At 49.0% G+C, this 20,907-nt stretch overlaps 2 protein-coding genes across 4 annotated transcripts in view; one reads left to right on the top strand and one right to left on the bottom strand.

Annotated features, from left to right (window-relative positions):
* Positions 1-2: 2 nt before the first annotated feature.
* On the top strand, positions 3-11,941 carry CIMAP3 (ciliary microtubule associated protein 3). Of its 3 annotated transcripts, XM_075613689.1 has the most exons (6): positions 3-95; positions 1,889-2,031; positions 8,292-8,390; positions 8,871-9,004; positions 9,501-9,618; positions 11,606-11,941. In XM_075613689.1, the coding sequence occupies exons 1-6, from the start codon at positions 77-79 to the stop codon at positions 11,672-11,674; spliced, it is 582 nt and encodes a 193-aa protein (XP_075469804.1). In that variant the 5' UTR covers positions 3-76; the 3' UTR covers positions 11,675-11,941. The 3 variants fall into 3 exon arrangements, 1 of the variants encoding a protein (XP_075469804.1); XR_012803786.1 differs by lacking the exons at positions 3-95; positions 1,889-2,031; positions 8,871-9,004; positions 11,606-11,941 and adding an exon at positions 3,048-7,120 and having other exon boundaries at positions 9,501-9,523; XR_012803787.1 differs by lacking the exons at positions 3-95; positions 1,889-2,031; positions 9,501-9,618; positions 11,606-11,941 and adding an exon at positions 3,048-7,116 and having other exon boundaries at positions 8,871-8,883.
* Positions 11,942-12,724: 783 nt separating this feature from the next.
* LOC142502546 (acidic mammalian chitinase-like) overlaps positions 12,725-20,907 on the bottom strand; it is a 9,996-nt gene continuing 1,813 nt past the window's right edge. Inside the window, exons 2-11 of the mRNA XM_075613674.1 lie at positions 19,899-19,922; positions 19,140-19,341; positions 18,826-18,882; positions 18,502-18,673; positions 18,022-18,146; positions 17,701-17,824; positions 17,322-17,504; positions 16,438-16,554; positions 14,443-14,572; positions 12,725-13,080 (exon numbers count right to left, since the gene is read on the bottom strand). Of these exons, the coding sequence (XP_075469789.1) occupies positions 12,797-13,080; positions 14,443-14,572; positions 16,438-16,554; positions 17,322-17,504; positions 17,701-17,824; positions 18,022-18,146; positions 18,502-18,673; positions 18,826-18,882; positions 19,140-19,341; positions 19,899-19,922 (1,418 nt within the window). The 3' untranslated portion in view covers positions 12,725-12,796. The remainder of the gene's footprint in view (positions 13,081-14,442; positions 14,573-16,437; positions 16,555-17,321; positions 17,505-17,700; positions 17,825-18,021; positions 18,147-18,501; positions 18,674-18,825; positions 18,883-19,139; positions 19,342-19,898; positions 19,923-20,907) is intronic.

Below are 20,907 nucleotides of genomic sequence, written 5' to 3'. Positions count from 1 at the left end.
GCCTTCCTCTTGACGTCACGACCAAGCCCCGTCCACATCTCCATAGTAACCAGGTGTAAACACATGTGTTGGCAGTATGGAGCTGTATGAGCCAGGTGAGGGGCAGCTCTGGGGTAATTGGCACCCAATTAATGCGACTAGTTATTACTCTTGGCAGGTGTCATTATAAATGAATATATTGTTGTTATTATTGATATGCTAAATTCCTATTTTTACAAGTATTATTTATTATGCATTCCTAGGTTTAGCTATTATCATTAGTACTAATTACTAATTGGGTTAATTATGCTAATAACGCAGCAGAATAACTTGGGTGACATCATAACCCATCCTCCATTATCAGATAAACTAATGGAATTATTGGGATCTTTTATGTATGTATGTCTTTATTTATATAGCGCCATTAATGTACATAGCGCGTCACCGTGCTTTATTACATCCTCTCAAGGTATTGAGGCAATTAGCTGATTTTATAAGTTAATATTAATATTTATATATTATTAACATCTCAAATAATGCCTATGCCTGGCTGATAAATTATAGTCAGCAGGTCAGTGAATATTACATAGAAAAATCCTGTCCCTGATATGCTGCAGCCACTTTGGTTGTATATATAACGTATTACTTACTTACTAACAATATATATATATATATATATGTATGTATGTGTGCTTCTGCACAAGTCATGTGAGTGCTGTACTAATATATATATATATATATATATATATATATATATATCAAAGACAACACAAAAATTAAGTAGCGCTAAAGAGGATGTGAAATAACCCTAATAAATGATAAATTATAATAACATATTTAAAATATTAAAACAAATTTAAATTACCACAATTTAACCTAATAATATCTACAAACCATAACGTGATAGTGAGAGAAAAAAAGGGGGAAATCCAAAATGAATGTTCCACTCAACCAAAAAATCCAGAGAGAAATATAGAACCAATAGAAGATCCAGGGAGCGTCTTTGCAGCTTTAAGGGGAGTGGTATAGCCAACCACTTTTGGAATCTATGAACAAAAAACAAACAAAAGCGCAAGCTCCATAGCACGTAACCGAGTAAAAAAATAAGGTACATTTATTTAAAAAAATCAGCAACCCATAAGAATGTGCACTTACAGGATTTTAAACAGAACCATTCGTGGGAGAGAAATCTCTATTGTGGTCATCTGCGGTGGTAGGGTGAGTCCCAGGTTTGCAGAGTGGATGTAATCAGCCCAGGTTCACCATGAACTCCTATTCCAAATTGGCAGCAAGATAAAAAGGCATCCAATGCCTGCACGTCCTTTGCTCCCTCTCATACAATGGTTGCTAGCACTTAAAATTACCGCCAGCCAGAGCGCAGGGAAGCCAGGGACACCAAATACACCAACACGAACGCGATGACGTCACAGCTCTATGCGTTTCGTCACACTGTGACGACTTCGTCAGGAGTTATCTCTCTCTATATATATATATATATATATTTTTGGGGGGGCAGAAAAAATTGTAACACCGCCGAAGAAGAGATCAGTGTATCTCGAAAGCTCTCACAAATAAAAGCATTTCGTTAGCCACAGAACGGTATTGACTATCTGTTTTTTATGTTATATATATATATATATATATATATATCTCAAGCTGGCAGCCAGTTATGCCATAGTAGTAAATTAGTGAGTATTTATTGTTTATCGTTTCGCCCCCCACACAGAGCCTTTTTCAAGAAACGTTAATTTCTGCATTATACCTAAACTGTATATTGGCAGTAGCACCTATCTATATAATGTAGTAGAATGAATATATATATATATATATATATATATATATATATATATATATATATATATATATATATATATAATTTATATGTAATCTCTGTATCTGATGCTTGCAGAAGCCTTGAAGCGGGTCTGCTTTGGCAGCTCACAGGATAGGAAGCAGTTCCCAAATCACTGCGCCCCAGACCGTCTGGGCAATGAGCTGGCCCCAATCAGAGGGGCCCCAAACCGCGGCCCCGGGTGCTACCGCTACGAAGAGGTGAGGGGACCGCAATATCACCAAAATGTCACTGATGCCCAGAAGCCCTGCGAAGCCTTATGTTTCTGTGTTGCAATGTACATATATATATATATATATAGTTTTTCCATATTGGTCAGCTGTCCAACCTTTTTTTTGAAGATATCTATTGTATCTGCCATCACAGTCTCCATGGGTAAGGAATCCCACATTGTAACTGCCCTTTCTGTAAAGAACCCTTTCCTTTGTTGCTGGTGAAATCTCCTTTCCTCCAACCTTAAGGGATGCTCCTGAGTCCTTTATACTGCCCATGGGATGAAGGGCTCTACATACATTACCATAATGTAAAAATGTATAAATCCAGCACCCTTAGTTACATCTAGGGTTGCCAGGTGGCTTCTCCAAAAATACTGGACACAATGATGAACGGTGCGTCACACTTGAGACGCACACACACACCTCAACTCTCTCTGCTCCATGCGGTTTCCTTCTCTTTTTGTCCCCACCCCAGGCTCCCGACACCTCCTGATTGGCTGCTGCTGGGTAATGCAGCCAATCAGGATGGAGGAAGCTGTCCAGCTCCCTACAGTAGCAGCAGCCCTGCTTTCTCCCTGCTCTGGGAAATCCTGCGCCCCCCCAAGCCGGTTAGGTCACTATGTCCAGAGAGGTAATATCGGTATACACATACATGTCCCAGTATTACCTCTCATTATTTACTGGACAGACTGACCAAATACAGGACAGTCCGGTTCAATACTGGCCACCTGGCCACCCTAGTGACATCCCCTGTGTGTGTGTATATATATATATATATATATATATATATATATATATGTGTGTATATATATATATATATATATATATATATATGTATATATGTTTGGGCTATTACTCTGTCCTCCTACTCTGTCCTCCTTCTGTGCAATAATCCCTGGTAAGGGCAGGTTTGCCAGGAGTTAAGATGGGTTCTCCCACTCACTGCAGATCAGTGAGGCAGAGAAAGCAGTGCAGTCAGGCCTGTGTCCAATAAGGGACAGGGGCGGGCTCTTGTTGGATCTGTCTTAATGATCTGCATTTCCTGTATTGAGTCAGTTGCTCCTACCCTGAGAGGAGCTGAGTCTTACCTAACTGAGCTGTCAGGGACCTGGCAGGCTTGAGGCCCTCCCCCTGGGAGAGGCTGGTAGACTGTTCCCACTACTCTGATAGGGGGTAGTGGAAGAGCTAGGCCTGCTTCCAGGGCTCTGACTGGGAGTGAAAGGTCAGGGTCATCCTGAGAAGTACTGCTGTGTTACTGTGTTCCTGTACTGCTGTGTATGCTGTTCCAGTGAATGCTGATGGTGCAATAAAGTGTTCCTGATTATAAAGAAGCAGTTGTGAGACTGGAATCTCTCATCCCTGAGTGGGACGTTCTATTCCAGGGATTCCACCCCATATCCTGGGGCCTGCAATAGATGGAGGCACTGTCACCGTGAGTACGTACTGGGTATGTCCCCAGAAGCCTGTCCTGACCTTCCCCATAATACCATCAAGCGGGAGACTCAGGAGTCCTGTAAGCCAGCAGGTGCGCCACACTATTATGCCTTGTAACCAGAGTAGCATTTCCCCTAGGAGACCCTATTTGTGATGGGGTGGGGGAATACCCGTTACAATTGGAGGCGCTGCTGAGATGGGGAAGTCTAGGGTTAGTCAGGAGAACGAATAACCTCGCAAAGCACGCCCTAGACTGCCCTAAAGGGTAAATAGGTCTGGAGACAAGGCTATTGCTGTTCTAGTCAAACCTGAGGCGGGTAGTCAGGATGCTTAGGGGGTGGCCTGGTTAACGCAGTTAAGAGGGACCCCTGGATAGGATCCACAATACTGGCAGCCAAGAGGGGGAGACACGAGTACTGCACAGGGAAGAGCCCAGAGTACTACTAGCCAGTAGCCAGACTATGAACCGCAGAGCACGTGTATGGACTGTTATCGTGTGCAGTATACATGCTGAGTTTACCACTTGCCAGAAGCAGTGTTCACAAGAGAGCGAGTTCCCTGCCAAACAGTGAGGGTTGCGCTACAGTGAAAATTGTGGGTTCACCTAAGATGGCGGCTGCTATATGCAATAGTGCACCGCGCGGTGCGAAGAAGCTAAAATGGCATTTCCCGCCGAGTCTGGATGACGCACGTGCTGCGTGCAAAAAGACTGTGAGCAGAGTATTTGCAGAGATTTGGCTGGGTCTGGTGCGAAAGCTAGAGCCCCGCCTATGTGCAGGAAGTGGCGCGAAAGCAGGAGCCGCGGCCCCCTGCCCTGTGACTGGCTCAGCGAAGAGTCCACATCATGAGGTAACACCCAGTGCCCCTCCTCTAATCTCCACCAGAGGGAGGGGTCACAGTGAAAACCAAAGTCACGCCTTACTACCGAGTGCCCCTCCTCTAATCTCCACCAGAGGGAGGGGGCACAATGAGAGACAATCCCAGAGCTTTACCCAAGCTGAAGGAGGAGCTGGATGCGAGCTTCCGCCACCTCAGACTGATGGAACATGGCAGGCCAGAGGAGTGAGTTACACCTTTCTTTTGTGCCCGTGTATACATAAAGTAAGAGCAGGCGATATGGACTTTGCCTATTACTCGCTGCCAGAAGGTTTCCTGGATGTACTCACTGATGGGATCACCAGCTTGCGGTGTTTGGGCCCTGACTGTGTATGCCTGGGAGAAGACCTTGTTTGGGGGGGCTATTTTCTTTGTGAATGGGGCAAGCCATCTTGTGTCTAGCCCGCTAATGCCTACCTTTGGGGTGTACCGAACCCCGACGACTGAGACAAAGCCTGAGCCGGTTCCAGAAACCGCAACCCAAATGCTACCGGGTGAGGTGATCGAACCTGACTAGGCCAGAGCCGGTCCTCTGGTGTCAGCAAAGCCTGATGACCCAGCGGTTATGCTATGCGATGTGGGCTATGTCGATGCTACCCATGCGGAGGGCCCGTGCGCCCCAACAAACGTTCCAGGGGATCCATGCACTCCGGTTCCAGAAGCGGAACTCACGATGGTGGGACCCAAGGAAGAGACAGTGACTGCCCAGGGAGGATGGGGATCGCTATCGCTGGTTTTGCAGAAGAGGGACCGCTTCGTGCCGATTGCCGCCAGTGACTGCGAGGAGCCCCAATGTCATTCCCCTGCGGAGATGTCCCTACCTGCCTCGTCGGACGTCGAGCGTGATAGCAGTTCAGCGGGGGTGATGCGCCTACCGGCGGACCCCTACAGCGGTGCTGCAAGAAGAGAGCCACTTACCTGTGATGTGGAGCGGGCTCCGATGGAGGAGTCCGGAGAGGAGGCCCATCTCAGCGCCTACTTCCGCATGAAGGACAGCGTCGAGCTCCCGGTACCCCGTCCTGCCGATGATGTACTTCCTGTGCGGGACCTGACACAAGATGACGCGACCTCGCGAGAGGATGACGTCACTTACAAGGCGACCTCCGGAGCGGACCGGGACTGTGCTGCGACCGCTCCGGTGAGTAGCGCCCTCTCCAGGCGAGAAATGGACCACTACATTTACAGGGTGGTAGACCGAGGGAAACGCTGGCCTGTCGTGGCTGCGTCCAAGCAACCAACGTCCCCTGCGGTAGGCCGTGGCCTAGCTGAAGCCAAGGACTTTGCCCCGGACACTGTTGCTTCCTATGCCCCAGTCTCTGGCCCCATTACCCCTGCCATTGCCCCTGTCCCATCTGGTTCGGATTCCAGATACAATCACCACGGGTCACTGGGTGAACAGGGGGTCCCCAAGCCATTCACTGATTACAAGGACTGGGTGGGTTTGGTTCAGGACTCTGGGGATTTGGGTAATGATGTTGTTCATATTGTGCCTGTTGCTCGGGTAAAACCCTATGTGCCTCCAGTATCTGACAGAGTTGTCAGAAATCACCAAAAGTCATTACTTTATTTTCACCACTCAGTAGAGGGGGGGATTGAGTTTGAAATGGGTTCCACTGATGAGGACAGGGGATATTGTTCTGATGATGAGGAAAGATCTGACGAGGAAAATTGGGATACTAATACTTGTAGCTCCCTAGAGAATTGGTATAATGAAGAAAGGGAGCCTTACATCTCCAGGAGATGCCTTGAGAAAGTGTATGGGCATGATCCTCTCCGACCATTAGCACCCATGTCTAAATTATGGGATGATTGTAGGTGTCCAGTATGCCACCCAGAGTGTTATGGTACTTCTGCTCCAAACCCAGTGGACCATGCTGTGCGCAGGCCACCCTAAAAGGGTATAGCTAGCACAAGTGAATACATAGGGTAGGGTAGTAAAGGAACCTGACCCCAGGTATTACTGTTAGTAGCGGATTCTCCACGTTGGGAGTAATCTTAGTTCTTTTGTGTCACCATCTAAGGAGGGTGTATAACCTGCAAATGTAATAACACTGTATTATGGTGAATAATATGTCATGTTATTTTGTTTTGTACAGGTTGTTCACTTGCAGGATGGACTCGCAAATTTAGGTCCAAGTGGGGATCATTGGATTCCACCAGAGGGAGAGTATAGCCCTGGTAGGTTTGGGCTATTATTCTGTCCTCCTTCTGTGCAATAATCCCTGGTAAGGGCAGGTTTGCCAGGAGTTAAGATGGGTTCTCCCCACTCACTGCAGATCAGTGAGGCAGAGAAAGCTGTGCAGTCAGGCCTGTGTCCAATAAGGGACAGGGGAGGGCTCTTGTTGTATCTGTCTTAATGATCTGCATTTCCTGTATTGAGTCAGTTGCTCCTACCCTGAGAGGAGCTGAGTCTTACCTAACCGAGCTGTCAGGGACCTGGCAGACTTGAGGCCCTCCCCCTGGGAGAGGCTGGTAGACTGTTCCCACTACTCTGATAGGGGGTAGTGGAAGAGCTAGGCCTGCTTCCAGGGCCCTGACTGGGAGTGAAAGGTCAGGGTCATCCTGAGAAGTAGTGCTGTGTTACTGTGTCCCTGTACTGCTGTGTATGCTGTTCCAGTGAATGCTGTTGGTGCAATAAAGTGTTCCTGATTATAAAGAAGCGGTTGTGAGACTGGAATCTCTCATCCCTGAGTGGGACGTTCTATTCCAGGGATTCCACCCCATATCCTGGGGCCTGCAATAGATGGAGGCACTGTCACCGTGAGTACGTACTGGGTATGTCCCCAGAAGCCTGTCCTGACCTTCCCCATAATACCATCAAGTGGGAGACTCAGGAGTCCTGTAAGCCAGCCGGTGCGCCACACTATTATGCCTTGTAACCAGAGTAGCATTTCCCCTAGGAGACCCTATTTGCGATGGGGTGGGGGAATACCCGTTACATATATATATAATATATATATATATATATATATATATATATATATATATATATATATATATATATATATATGTAGAGGTATCAGTACCGTGTTAGCCGAGCTTCAATAATCAGAAAATAAATAGATGATACCGTTCTGTGGCTAACGAAATGCTTTTATTTGTGCGACCCTCAAGAGGGTTGCCATACTCAAAGGTAATCTTAAAACCCCGAAAGAGAGACGGTTGCATGAATACAAATTTATGCAACTGTTCGGGACACTTAGCAGTGGCCTAAACAGAGATAGAAATTTTATGAGTCATTACTGACACTAGCGAACTCTCTTCCCATGAGCGCTAAAGGCCATGTATGTACATACTGTGCTATACTGTATGTATGCACACACAGCTGTCTCTCACACATACTAATACTCCTTATTTTTCCATCCCTATACACCATAAGGGACCACGTAGTATCCACACACACTTTTAGTTGTGCTACTAACTCTCACATTTCCACACCCACCCACACCATTTATATCCCCTCTCACTCCACACACACCTTGTGTAGAGCACAGTTTATACTGTGGGCTCTCCATTCATTTTTATTCACACTGATACACATACACACTCTTTCTTCACTTGCTTTCAGTTACCCTTTGACACCTCCAGCCATAAATCTCATACACAAGGGGGGGAAGGACCAGCTCAGATAACATTCCAAGAGACACTGTTTTTAAGTTATCCTTGCTTCATTCATTGTAACATTGCCGGAAGAAGAGATCAGTGTTTCTCGAAAGCTCGCACAAATAAAAGCATTTCGTTAGCCACAGAACGGTATCATCTATTTATTTTCTGATATATATATATATATATATATATATATATATATATATATATATACACACCTCAGAGGCTAACGTATATTCTTTATATATATATATGTGTGTGTGTATGTAATTTTTCTTCGGTTCCATATCTGTCACTGAATTGCCCTGACTGTTTTGTCCCGGGTGCAGGTCAGTAACTCGCTGTATCAGCTGGAGAGAAAGCCGCTCAGTAAGAAGGGATACAGTCTGGGAGCCAGGACAGAGCTACGCTTCCCCCCCGACAAGAAGGTAACAGGGAGGAGGGCAATATTTATAACTGAACATCTTAAACATGACCTAGCAGCCATTTTTTTTTTTGCAGCTTTGATTAATTCAGTGAGTAATTAAAATAATTTTTTACAGCAAACCTTTTATTTGTTCTTTTATTTGTCCCTGTTTCAGTACAGGTGGCTCAATCAGTCCCTGCTTCAGCACAGGTGGCTCTATCAGAGGCTCAGTCGAAAACTGAGCCTCTGATTCAGCCACCTGTGCTGAAGCTGGGATATCTTGAAAACCCGACCTGTTGGGGGGTCTTGAGGACTGGAGTTGAGCACCCCTGGTTTAAACGGCACCTCAGAGATTGTTATTAAATGCAAAAGAACTCACCAGCTTTCATTTCACGCCGGCCGCCACATTACCGGCACAGGCACATTCACCCCGAAGCAGAGATTGTCAGCCCCTGTACGCAGTGCCAGAGATGGGTCTTTGTGTTTACACTCGTCCTGACAGATACAGACTCCAGATCCTGCTGAATACCAGTCATTCTGGGCCAAGGAGCGAGCGTTCTCTCCGTGCTACGCACCGTTCTCTGCCAACGCTGCCCGTTTCCCGGATAAGGTGACGGACATTTCCCTCTACCCCAGGTATGACAGATCTGTAATAGCTACTATGTAATCATTACAGGCGGTGGGCCTTGCCTTGACAGCAGACCCGGAGTAACTTGGCCCGCATTTCAACATTGTCCCTCATTCCCTCTAGATCAGGGGCGCTCAACTACAGTCCTCAAGCCTCCCCAACAGGTCAGGTTTTTAGGATATCCCAGCTTCAGCACAGGGGGCTCAATCAGAGGGACTGATTGAGCTACCTGTGCTGAAGCAGGGACAGATTGAGCCACCTGTGCTGAAGCAGGGAGGGGCGTGGGGGGGGTGGGGACTTGTGGACTGGAGTTGAGCAACGCTGCTCTAGATTGTAAGCTCTCGGGAGCAAGGCCCCCATTACCTCTATGTATCTGTGCATGTTTTCCTTATTGGTATGTAACTGTATATGAAACTATCAAATCTCTGTACCCCCTTTGTACTCCGCTACGGAACCTGTTGGCGCCTTACAAGTTAACAAGAATAATAATGCCTCTCTCTGCAGCCCTGGGACATACGACCACAACACCGAGCGGAACAGGATGGTATCCTGGCCCGGGAAGTTCGGGGCCCCTGACTGGTCGGCGGTGCCAACTCTAGAGAGGAGGGCACTTAAGTCAGAGGTAAGAAATGCCACGCGCAGTTTAACCCCTTCAGTGCCGGACAGGATAGCCTCTTGTGGCAAAATTGAACTCCCTTCATGGGGTAGATGTTATGCCCTAAATACTTGTCAAAAAAAGTATCCAAGATACTTACCGGTGAAGTTACCGGGTTTAAAATTACCTCCAGGGGAAACAAAATGGCTGCCAAATCTTGAGAGAATAGAAAGTTGTAACCTGATTGGTTGGGAGCACATAGGCCATTTAAAGGAGCACTCCTATAGGGTATTTCCCCAGGACTTGTCCGGATTGAAATTCGCCATCCGAGAGGAATGTAAATAACTAACAATGACCGGGGCGGTCGTCCAATGCTGCCTGCGCATGCGCAAACGAAAGCCGACCGCACATGCGCAATCAGCGCTCATCTCTCGCGCATGCGCCGTCGGCTTTTAGTGTCTTCTTTTTTGAGGATGAATTTATGGTAACAAAGAACGAAGAAGAAAAAGCAGAGCACTACATCCATGCAGGAAAAATGATTAGGGAGAAAGCGTTCCCATGGGTAAAAAACGATGTCACTTTAATGAATGATAAAAGACATACAGGGGCAAGCCGCCCAAACCTACGCGTTTCACGCCGAGGTGCTTTGTCAAAGTAAAAAAGGAATACAGGCATACCCCGCATTAACGTACACAATGGGACCGAAGCATGTATGTAAAGCGAAAATGTACTTAAAGTGAAGCACTACCTTTTTCCCACTTATCGATGCATGTACTGTACTGCAATCGTCATATACATGCATAACTGATGTAAATAACACATTTGTAACAGGCTCTATAGTCTCCCCGCTTGCGCACAGCTTCGGTACAGGTAGGGAGCCGATATTGCTGTTCAGGACATGCTGACAGGCGCATGCGTGAACTGCCGTTTGCCTATTGGGCGACATGTACTTACTCGCGAGTGTACTTAAAGTGAGTGTCCTTAAAGCGGGGTATGCCTGTACTTACCGGAGTGTTTAAATACCTCTTTGGCGCGCCATCGTCACCAATCTCCTCTCCTTCGTGAGGCGTCCGGAATGTGATTATTGTGATTTTTGATGCTAATAAAGTTCTCTTTTTAATTTAAATTTCAATGTTCTGACTCATACGCACTGACGTCACCGTTCCCGCGTCATTTTGACGCCTCACGAAGGAGAGGGGATTGGTGATGATGGCGCGCCGAGGAGGTATTTAAACACTCCGGTAAGTATTCCTTATTTACCTTGACAAAGCGCCTCGGCGTGAAACGCGTAGGTGTGGGCTTCTTGCCCTTGTATGTCTTTTATCATTCATTAAAGTGACATAGATTTTTTACCCATGGGAACGCTTTCTCCCTAATCATTATTCCTGGATGGAAGTAGTGCTCTGCGTTTCCTTCTTCGTTCTTTTGCATCCAGTGTCAAGCGGAAGCACACACGGTACCCCAGGACAAGTAGGTCTTCATGCCAGGACCCTGCACCTTCACACGGGTCCCTGGTTATTGCCCTCCTACACCATTCAAGGTATTACCCATTTTATATCGATGTATCCAGGTCTGAACACCAGAATGTGTTAAATCCTTACTACAGGGCTGTGTGGGGTTTTTTCCAGCAATGACGTCAGATATTGGGAATTGTATACCACCGTTCATGCGGAGATTCTATTAAGTTACCTGAGGGGTACTTATTGCGGACTATTGTTTTTTGAAGCTACAAATAGCGATATCTGCCTCTGTTTTTTTAGAGCACTAGACAGTTTTTGTTTGTTGTTGATTTGTTAAAATCTGAATTTCTAGCAACCCTAACTCACGCAGGCCGCCACGTTACCGGCACATAAACATTCAGCAAGATGCAGAGATGGTCAGCCCCTTTACCAGTGCCAAGGATGGGAGTTTGCTGCACAGCAAATCAGCTGTTAAAATGGCGCTGGGCCATGCACATTGGGGGTCTGACAATCTGGTGCTTCTAACTCATTGTTTTCTGAACTCTCCATTTCAGCTGCCCGAGGACAAAGAATTTCGGAAACATCGTAACCGCCTGGCGTATCTGAGCCTGTATTACGGCTAACCCCACTGCAGTGTGCGGCTGGGCCGCCCGTTCTACACAATGTGTGTGTAATCTCACATTATAGTATTACTGTGTCTGCAAAAACTTTAACCCCACTCCCTCCACTGGAAGGCTGTTCCATGCATCCACCACACTCTCCGTGAAGGATTTCCCCCCTCGCTGCTTCCTCTCTCCATTACTTTCTCACCCTCCTCGTCCCCCCGTCGATACATGTTGAAGTTGTGTTGGGGATGTGTGTCTGAGCTGTACAGTAAATATCAACCACAACTCCCTCTACTCTCTTCTTATGGGGGGATTCTCATATACAGTAGCCACATACCAGCTTCACATTGCAAAGCCGGTATAACCAACCTCACACTAACCAGCTACACACTGATGAGACCAAAAAGGTCGAATCAGCTGTCTGTGAGTAGGTTTACTGGCTCTGCACTTCTTTACCCGAGGCTGTGCCGGACAGCTGTGTAATGCGGCAGGCATTAGCTTATAGGGGTCCCATGTTAAAATGGATAAGTAAACAATGACACTGTGCTCATTTGCATGTCATTACCCAGAATCCCTAGCTGCAGTGAAAGCATTGTATGCTAAGATATAATGGGGAGAGGCAGTGTGCCCTGAGACGTGAATGTGCTCACCAGTGGTATTTTTACTTAGCATATATAGAGCCATATTTACTAAGTGGTGCTACTACAGAAGACACCTTCCGACATCCAATCACTTGAATGAGCAATGAGGTATAACACTGCTTATTAAATATGGTTCTATATAGACGCCATTGTGTATATGGGACATCTTCTACAAGCCGTGAAGTCCCCTATAAGGAATAATATACATCGACAACTGATATTACTCAGCAATGTTTCACTCTGTTTGTTACGGAGCTGGTATCTGGCCTCTCTTATCTCCCTCTCAACGGGAATCCAAATTAGATTGTAAGCTCTTTGGCTCAGGAATTCATTGCTGTGGATCTCGTCTCCAAAGTACAACGAGACAGCAGTGTTATATTGCGCTAGGAACACAATCTGTGAGTAAAAGAGAGGCAGCACACAGGGGTCATCTCATGTTGTATTCTCCTGCGGGTTACAATAACGGACAGGTCCGGTGTGTTCCCGGTCACCGTCTGCATCACTGGGCGGGGGGCCAGTTACAGCACTGGCACCCCTCATCGAACACCAGCCCCCCTGCGCACTGCATGGGATAAGTCCGGTCCTGGAAGCACACGTAGAACCTGTTGGGATTCAGCGGGTTGACGTAGGTGCCGTCGGGTCGGGCAGAGCAGAAATCCGGGTCCACAGAGGAATCCGAGGTGGGGGGAGGGAGTGGCGGAGTGGTGGGGGGCTTGCTAGGGCTGGGGGTGGGATCACCTGGGACTGTGGTTGGAGGGGGGGTTGTGCTGCCATCAGTAATCCCTATAAGAAAGTGGGGGTCAGGAGACAGTATACGGCTGTACCCTACAATGCTGGTTATAAAGTGCCTCTAACGAGGTGCGTACGCTTGAGCCAGGGGGGGGGGGGGGGCTCAACTCCAGGCCTCAAACCCACTCAATGATTGGGACACCTGTGCTGAAGCTGGAATATCCTTAAAACCTTGACCTGTTTGGGGGTCTTGAGGACTGGAGTTGAGCACCCCTGCGCTAGAGCAGAGGTGCGCAAACTGGGGCGCGCGGCGGTTGCAGAGGTCCCGCACTCTTCCCCAAGGCATTTAAATGAAATGCGCGTGAGGCCTCTGCAAATCTCAACTTACCTTGATTCAGGAGGCTGCTGTGACGTCACACGACCCTGCAGCATCATTTGATGCCCGTCGCCATGGCAACACGGCGTCACATGATGACGGCACAAGAGGTGAGGGGGGCGCGAGCACCGGGGGGGGGGGGGGGAGAAGGCAGGGGGTGCGCAGGTCTAATAGTTTGTGCACCCCTGCGCTAGAGGAAGGAGTGCCGGAGTTATGGAGGGGGGTCATTTATCAGAATCTCACTGCTGAAAATAAACAAAAAGTGCAACTGAAAGCAAAGTGTTTTGTTTTAATACATCTGATGCTGTTATTTGAAGCTGCGAGACTTTGATAAACGATTCCCATAAATTGCACAGTATCCCAGAAAGTGATCATACTGCACTACAAAGCAGTACTGAGTATAGCCACACAGTGTGGAATTGACATTGTTTTTCTAATCAACTCTCATGCGTTAGTGTCCTTATGTGACCCAAAGCCACCGCCTCTAACAGACTGCGCCAGTCCTGTTCTTATAAGTCATTTGAAGCGTTTCCCTTGTGGCCTGGGGTGGAGTTAAAGCCGGACCTGGCTCCAAGGTTATTTAACATCCCAACTGGGTTTTATAACCCAGGATCTGCTTCACAGGGCCGGGGTTAACCTTTGCGGGGCCCAGGGCGGCACGCAGGCAGCGGGCCCCCTCTTGTACAAAAGGTTTAGGTGACTTAACTTGAAGAGCAGCCCTCCAGCGGCAGCATGACATCACATTGCCATGGCAACACATCGTCATGATGTAGTGGCGTCACCATGGCAACGGGAGGCGGGCCGCTCCAGAGAAGGTAAGATCCCCCCCCCCCCTCTCAAAGAAAACACACTCTCCTGCCAGTCCGGGGGCTCCCTCCTCCAGCTCCCCCCTCCGGTCGGGCAGAAGTTGGATCCCTGCACCTACAGGAGGAGGGAGCGTGGGGCCCCCAAGGCGCGGGGCCCACGGTGACTTGGTTGCTCGCCTTGCCCTAAGGTCAGCCCTGCGGAGGGTACCAGATAAGGTCCCAGCATCCTCTCACCTGACAGCAGCTCCTTCAGTTTGCTGATCAGCGGGTACTTCCCCTGGTTGCAGATTGTTCCCGCAAAGTCGTCCAAGTCAATAGTCCAAACCATGCCCCCGCCGAAGCCACCCTGCTTGACAAACTCCACCTGCAGAGAGGGCAGGATTGACACACTCAGAAGCTGCACAGCCCACTCCCTCCAACCAACTCAATGCTCTCAGCATCCACTCTGGCACCTGTACTCCCCTCTGCTGGTCTGTTCCAGACATCAAGCCGAACCCGCAGAGCTCCGTTACGTGATGTGTACTTCCTGTGGTGCCTCAACGCAGGAGTGGCCAACTCCAGTCCTCAAGGGCCACCAGCAGGTCAGGTTTTCAGGATATCCCTGCTTCAGCACAGGTGCTGCAGTCTTTGATTGAGCCACCTGTGCTGAAGCATGGATATCCTGAAAATCTGACCTGTTTGGTGGCCCTTGAGGAACCCTGCCTCAACGTGTAGCTTCAAAGACTAAGAGGGGTTTAGTGCTGTTTTGGGCCGGAAACAGCCTTGCGTTAACTATAACGGCCATTAGGGATAATTATTTGCAAAAGATATGCAAAAAGGCATTTCCACAAAGCTCTTAACTTTGCGTCTCCAGTGAGTTCACACTTAATTTGGTACTCGGTTCTCTCTCTCACTATGTCAGGGGTTCCCAACCCCAGTCATCAAGACCCACTAACAGGTCAGGTTTCAAGGATATCCCAGCTTCAGCCCAGGTGGCTCAATCAGTCCCTGCTTCAGCACAGGTGACTCAATCAGTGGCTCAGTCTTCTGAGCCACCTGTGCTGAAGCATAGATACCCTGAAAACTTGACCTGTTGGGGGGGGTCTTCACTAGAGTTGGGAACCCCTGGTCTATGTCCTCCCCACCCCGAGGTGTGGATGGGAGTAACGCTAAGATATACAGTCACGTTATTGGAGGCTAGCAGCACATCGCACAACAATAACTTGATGCCAAGCCCGGGCTAATGAGATATACACAGGCCGTTGTTTTTGCACATGTTTAGCGTTGTGGAAATGCGTTCACCTCAGGGCAAATGGCGTCCTGATTTAGGCGCCGTGTCGCTATGATAGGGTGACCAGATGTCCCGGTTTTCCCGGGATTGTTCTGGTTTTTGGGATTGTGTCCCGGTGTCCCAATGACTTTGAAAAAAGTGCCAAACGTCCCGTTTTTTTTTTTTTTGCGCTGATCACGTATGCACAGCCGGCAAGAGATGATCCAGCGCATGCGCGATAGGCGTGGTCCAATTTCGAATGCACTGCTGCCAAGAGACGATTGCGCATGTGTGGCCGCAAGAGCCAATTCAGTCCATGCGCGATCAGTGTGGGTCGTTCGCGCATGCGCTAGCTTTTTGCGCATGCGCGACAATTGTCCTGTTAAGCTGGGGAAAAATGGTCACCCTACGCTATAATCCCTGACTTACCGGAGCTCTGTTGATCTGACCCATTAAATGCATATGTAATACGAAAACAGAATAAAGTCTGAATATAGTCATTACTACCAGTCGTGTTTTTGTAGGTAACAAAACGTGACAGAACCCTAAGCAAAGAAAAATAGGAATTTGCAACTAAATTACAATAAATGATCCAGCCATAAATAATCAAATGTGACATATGCATTGAACCTCCTTCCTCAACCAGACCGCGCCCATCATTCCCAGTACATTCCTACTCATTGTAAGTGTATTTAAACGATATGGGATCGTAGTTTCGCACTGGGCCGGGAGTATCTGACTATGAGATTGCTGTATACCAGATCGAGTACAGTGAGGACATGGACTGGATCCCCATCTGGTGACGTGGGGCCTGGTGGGACATTTACCATGGCTCTCCAGGTCCCTGAAGGACACGCTCAGCCGGTCCTGGTTTTATGGTTCTCCCCACACACTACTCTTATGTAAACCCACAAGTGCCGGAGCCGGTGCCTTATTGCCGGACGTGTGAAGACTCTGCAGGACGGGCAAGGACGTCTCACCTTGTGTTCAAAGCTTCTCACGGTGTCGTATCCGACCCACTGGTTCCCCTTGTAAGCGTACGGCACTTTCTGGTCATCCATCCAAACCTCAGTGGCCCCCGATAAGAACAAACAAATCTGTGCGCACGATAAGGTAACAAGAGATCAGGTTGGACAAAGACACATCCATCTCTTAAACCCGAATTGGGAGAGACACTTGGGAGATGCTTCTAGTTAAAGTTCACGGGCTCGGAACACATGGACATAAAGACAGTGACAGGACCATGTGTCCTAATTACCAATAATATGTGGTTTTCGGACACAGAACTGACAGTGTATGCGGCGCTGAACGTAGACGTTTGCAGGCTCCGCCCTTGAAAAACATACCATTTAATGTCGGGGCTTGAGAAATGGGGAGATAAAGTGACTTGCCCGAGGAGCTGATACTACGATTCAAACTCGGTTTACCCACCTCAGAGGCAGTGTCTTTATCACTAAGGCAGGGGTTCTCAACTTCGGTCCTCAAGACACCCCCAACAGGTCAGGTTTTCAGGATATCCCAGCTTCAGCGCAAGTGGCTCAATCAGTGGCTCAGTCTGAGCCACTGATTGAGCACATGTGCTGAAGCAGGGACTGATTGCGCCAACTGTGCTGAAGCAGGGACTGATTGAGCCACCTGTGCTGAAGCAGGGACTGATTCAGCCACATGTGCTGAAGCAGGGACTTATTGAGCCACCTGTGCTGAAGCTGGGATAGCCTTAAAACCTGACCTGTTGTGGGGGTCTTGAGGACTGGAGTTGAGAACCCCTACCCTAATGCCTTTTCCAATGCCTTATTGCTTTCAGCGGGGACACACGCCCCGATCCCTCTGCCCCCTCGAATCACTTTCTAATGTTTCCTGTTACCTCAAAGTAAGCCCAGTATCCGGCCTCTTCAGTGTAGGGTGCGGGGTTGCCGGCGCCACTGATGGCGGCTCCAATGCCTGTGCCGGAGCCAGACAGGGTGAACGAGCGTCCGTATGTGGGGAATCCCATGAGCAGCTTCTCTGCAGGAGCCCCCTGCTTCTTCCAGTAGTTCATGGCGTATTCCTGCAGCATTGAAATAAGGTGGACTTGAGATAAATCGTTTCTCCTGTCACTGGTCCCTGGTAATCTCCTGTAAACTCCCGCCACTCGTAGCCAGCCTATTACTATCCCCTCTCCTGTGACAGCCCTGGAGATGCCACCTCTGACCCTCTTACTCATGAGTTGTGCTCCCTGTGTGACTGGCATTGGGGCCCCTTACACAGTTGAATAAAGCGTTGTCCCCGTAGTCCGCTGCCCCCTTGTGCAGGGGGCTGTTGTGCCCAGTCTGCGTGTCCCAGTCACCGTGGAAGTCATACGTCATTACGCTGATGAAATCGAGTGTCCTGATGGGAGAGGGGGGTAAGCAACAGAATGAGAAGATCCCCTGACACCAAATGTGCTACAGTAGAGAAGAGGTCATAATTAACGATGACTGTCTCTAAGAAAGTGTTTGTAGAGGCAACAAGGCACCGCTAGCTTTGTGTCACAAGCATTCCTCTGATAAAACAGTAAGGGGTCTGAGCTGAATGGTTTCACTCACTTGCCAATCTTGGCGATCTCATAGGCACCATCGATTGTCCCTTTCCCGGCAGAGACGGCGGCCGTCACCAGGAGACGTGGACGCTTTGTTTCCTCCCCTTCCTTCACAAACGCGTCCAGCAACTCCTGGAACAGAAGCAGAGAGCAGGGTCACCTTCAGCGCTTGTCACCCTGTCACTGCTGTTCAAATAAACTGGTCGCGTAATTCTCACTGTAATGTACTGATGGAGTCTGACTTGCTAATAGTATCACTTGGCGAGGTAGTGATGTCATTTATATTTGTGGGATTGAGTAGATATTATAGGTTTGCACTTTGGTGACATCATTTGTTAGGTTGATATTAGTTATTATTTGGGTAGATGAACATATCCTTTTGTTCTCTGGTGATATTGTTTGTTTCCCAGGCTGGCGATATCAATTATAATGTGACGAAGCTCATGAGATGTCACCCGATGTTCTGGTGATGCCACCCGTCTCTCACCTGGATCAGGATGGTGAAGCGCTGCTTGTCCTCAGGAGGGCTTCCTCTGTCTTGGGAGCCCGGATACTCCCAGTCCAGATCCAGACCATCGAATCTGTACCTCCGGAGATACTCGATCACATCGTCAATGAATATCTTCCGGTTTGTAGGGGAGGAAGCCATGGCTGTGAACCTGACATTGTAAAGTGTTAATTCGGCCTCTGTCCCTCTCCCACTACCCCAGACACGATTACCCCTTAATCACTGGCTCTGCACAACTCGCATCATTGTGAAGAGGCCCCCATCAAACTCATCATCAAACCCCAGCATCGGACGTCCTCTTACTTCTGGGTCCCAAAGGTCCATCCTCCGATGGCCAATAGAGTCAGCAGCTGAGGGTTCCTGCAGGAAGCAGAAGAGATGGTGTGAGGAGGGGCTGCATCCCGCGGTAGAAATGTCATGTTATAAACCTTCTGGACAAGGACAGCAACCAAAGACAAGATTTTGCTGCTAATAGATATGTAGAGAATAGATTCTCCGGCCAAATTTGGTTAAAAGAAAACCGCTAACCGAATTTTGGTAAGATCGCCCATTCCTACTAATGAGTGAGACTCTCCGGGACGGCTAATGTTACGTTGTGTCTGAACGAGGTGACTCACTGCTGCTTCAGCGCGTTGATCTGCTGGTACAGCTCCTCATCATTCACCTCGTAGGGCGCGATCTTGTGGTCCTTCATGCTGGCGAAGGCGTATATGATGTGCGTGCAGAGCTGAGGGTCCACGTCAGCCGGCCAGTACGTGGATGGAGCCGGACGGTACTGGGACCAGTTGGTGAAGTAACAGACCAGCTTGTAGGAAGAGCCTGGGGGTAGAGAGAAGATAGAACACAGACCTCTCACTGATTAAGAGTCAGAGTCCGTCTCTGTGATTGGGAGTCCGTCTCTGTGATTGGGAGTCAGCCTCTGTGATTGGGAGTCAGTCTCTGTGATTGGGAGTCAGTCTCTGTGATTGGGAGTCAGTCTCTGTGATTGGGAGTCAGTCTCTGTGATTGGGAGTCAGTCTCTGTGATTGGGAGTGTGATTGGGAGTCAGTCTCTGTGATTGGGAGTCAGTCTCAGTCTGTTTTTAGCCCAGATCCCCCAAATCTCAGTATTTTTGGTCCTTGGAGGGTCTGTGACCGCACGGAGACGCTATCTGCTGCACAGTGGGGCATACAGACAGCTGAGGCACATTTTAAGCCCTATCTCTATCTCGCAGACAAGATCTGCTAAGGAATTCACAAGGTCTTAATTTTAGGGGGTCCGTATCAACTTATACCCCCCTCTAGCTGCACTTATTCCTTCATCTTCAGAGCGATGTGCTGCAGACGCTCAGAAACCATGTTTTTGGGTCACAGAGGAGATGAGAGGAGATTCCTCACCCAGCTGCAGCAACGCCAGCAAACCTGAAAGAGGGAGATAGTCAGGGAGAGTCCGCAACCTGAGAGGGGGAGAGAGGCAGCAAACCTGGAGAGGGAGAGAGTCAGGCAGGGAGAGTCAAAGAGTCAGGAGAGTCAGCAAACCTAAGAGAGGGGGAGAGTCAGAGAGAGTCAGCAAACCTGAGAGGGGGAGAGAGTCAGAGAGAGAGTCAGCAAACCTGACAGAGGGAGAGAATCGGAGAGAGAGCAAACCTGAGAGAGGGAGTCATGGAGAGTCAAGAGAGTCATAAACCTGAGAGAGAGACTCAGAGAGTCAGCAAACCTGAGAGAGGGAGAGAGCCAAGGAGATAGACAGCAAACCTGAGAGGGGGTGTCATGGAGAGTCAAGAGAGTCATAAAACCTGAGAGAGAGACTCAGAAAGTCAGCAAACCTGAGAGAGCGTGGAAGAGAGTGTCAGTAAACCTGAGAGAGATAGAGAGGGGGGGGGAGAAAGAGATGGGGGGTGAGAGAAAGATGGGGGGGGGGGAGAAAGAGGGGGAGAAAGAGGGGAGGGGGTGGGGGGAGAAAGAGGGGAGGGGGTGGGGGGAGAAAGAGGGGAGGGGGTGGGGGAGAAAAAGGGGAGAGGGGAGGGGGGAGAAAGAGAGGGGAGAGGGGAGGGGGGGGAGAAAGAGAGGGGAGAGGGAGGGGGGGGGAGAAAGAGAGGGGAGAGGGGAGGGGGGGAGAAAGAGAGGGGAGAGGGGAGAGGGGGGAGAAAGAGAGGGAGGGGGGGAGAAAGAGAGGGGAGGGGGGGGAGAAAGAGAGGGGAGGGGGGGGAGAAAGAGAGGGGAGGGGGGGGAGAAAGAGAGGGGAGGGGGGGGGGAGAAAGAGAGGGGAGGGGGGGAGAAAGAGAGGGGAGGGGGGGGGAGAAAGAGAGGGGAGGGGGGGGAGAAAGAGAGGGGAGGGGGGGAGAAAGAGAGGGGAGGGGGGGAGAAAGAGAGGGGAGGGGGGGAGAAAGAGAGGGGAGGGGGGAGA

Source organism: Ascaphus truei, chromosome 9, assembly GCF_040206685.1.
Source record: "Ascaphus truei isolate aAscTru1 chromosome 9, aAscTru1.hap1, whole genome shotgun sequence".
In the NCBI taxonomy this organism is placed as follows: Eukaryota; Metazoa; Chordata; class Amphibia; order Anura; family Ascaphidae; genus Ascaphus; species Ascaphus truei.
This window is presented reverse-complemented; position numbering and strand designations above follow the sequence as displayed.

What these genes read in the sequence shown, in the direction of transcription:
- CIMAP3 (XM_075613689.1), top strand. An exon ending in GGTGCTACCGCTACGAAGAG is followed by an intron (nt 2,032 to 8,291) that starts GTGAGGGGACCG and finishes TCCCGGGTGCAG; the next exon opens with GTCAGTAACTCGCTGTATCA. An exon ending in GGAGGGCACTTAAGTCAGAG is followed by an intron (nt 9,619 to 11,605) that starts GTAAGAAATGCC and finishes TCTCCATTTCAG; the next exon opens with CTGCCCGAGGACAAAGAATT.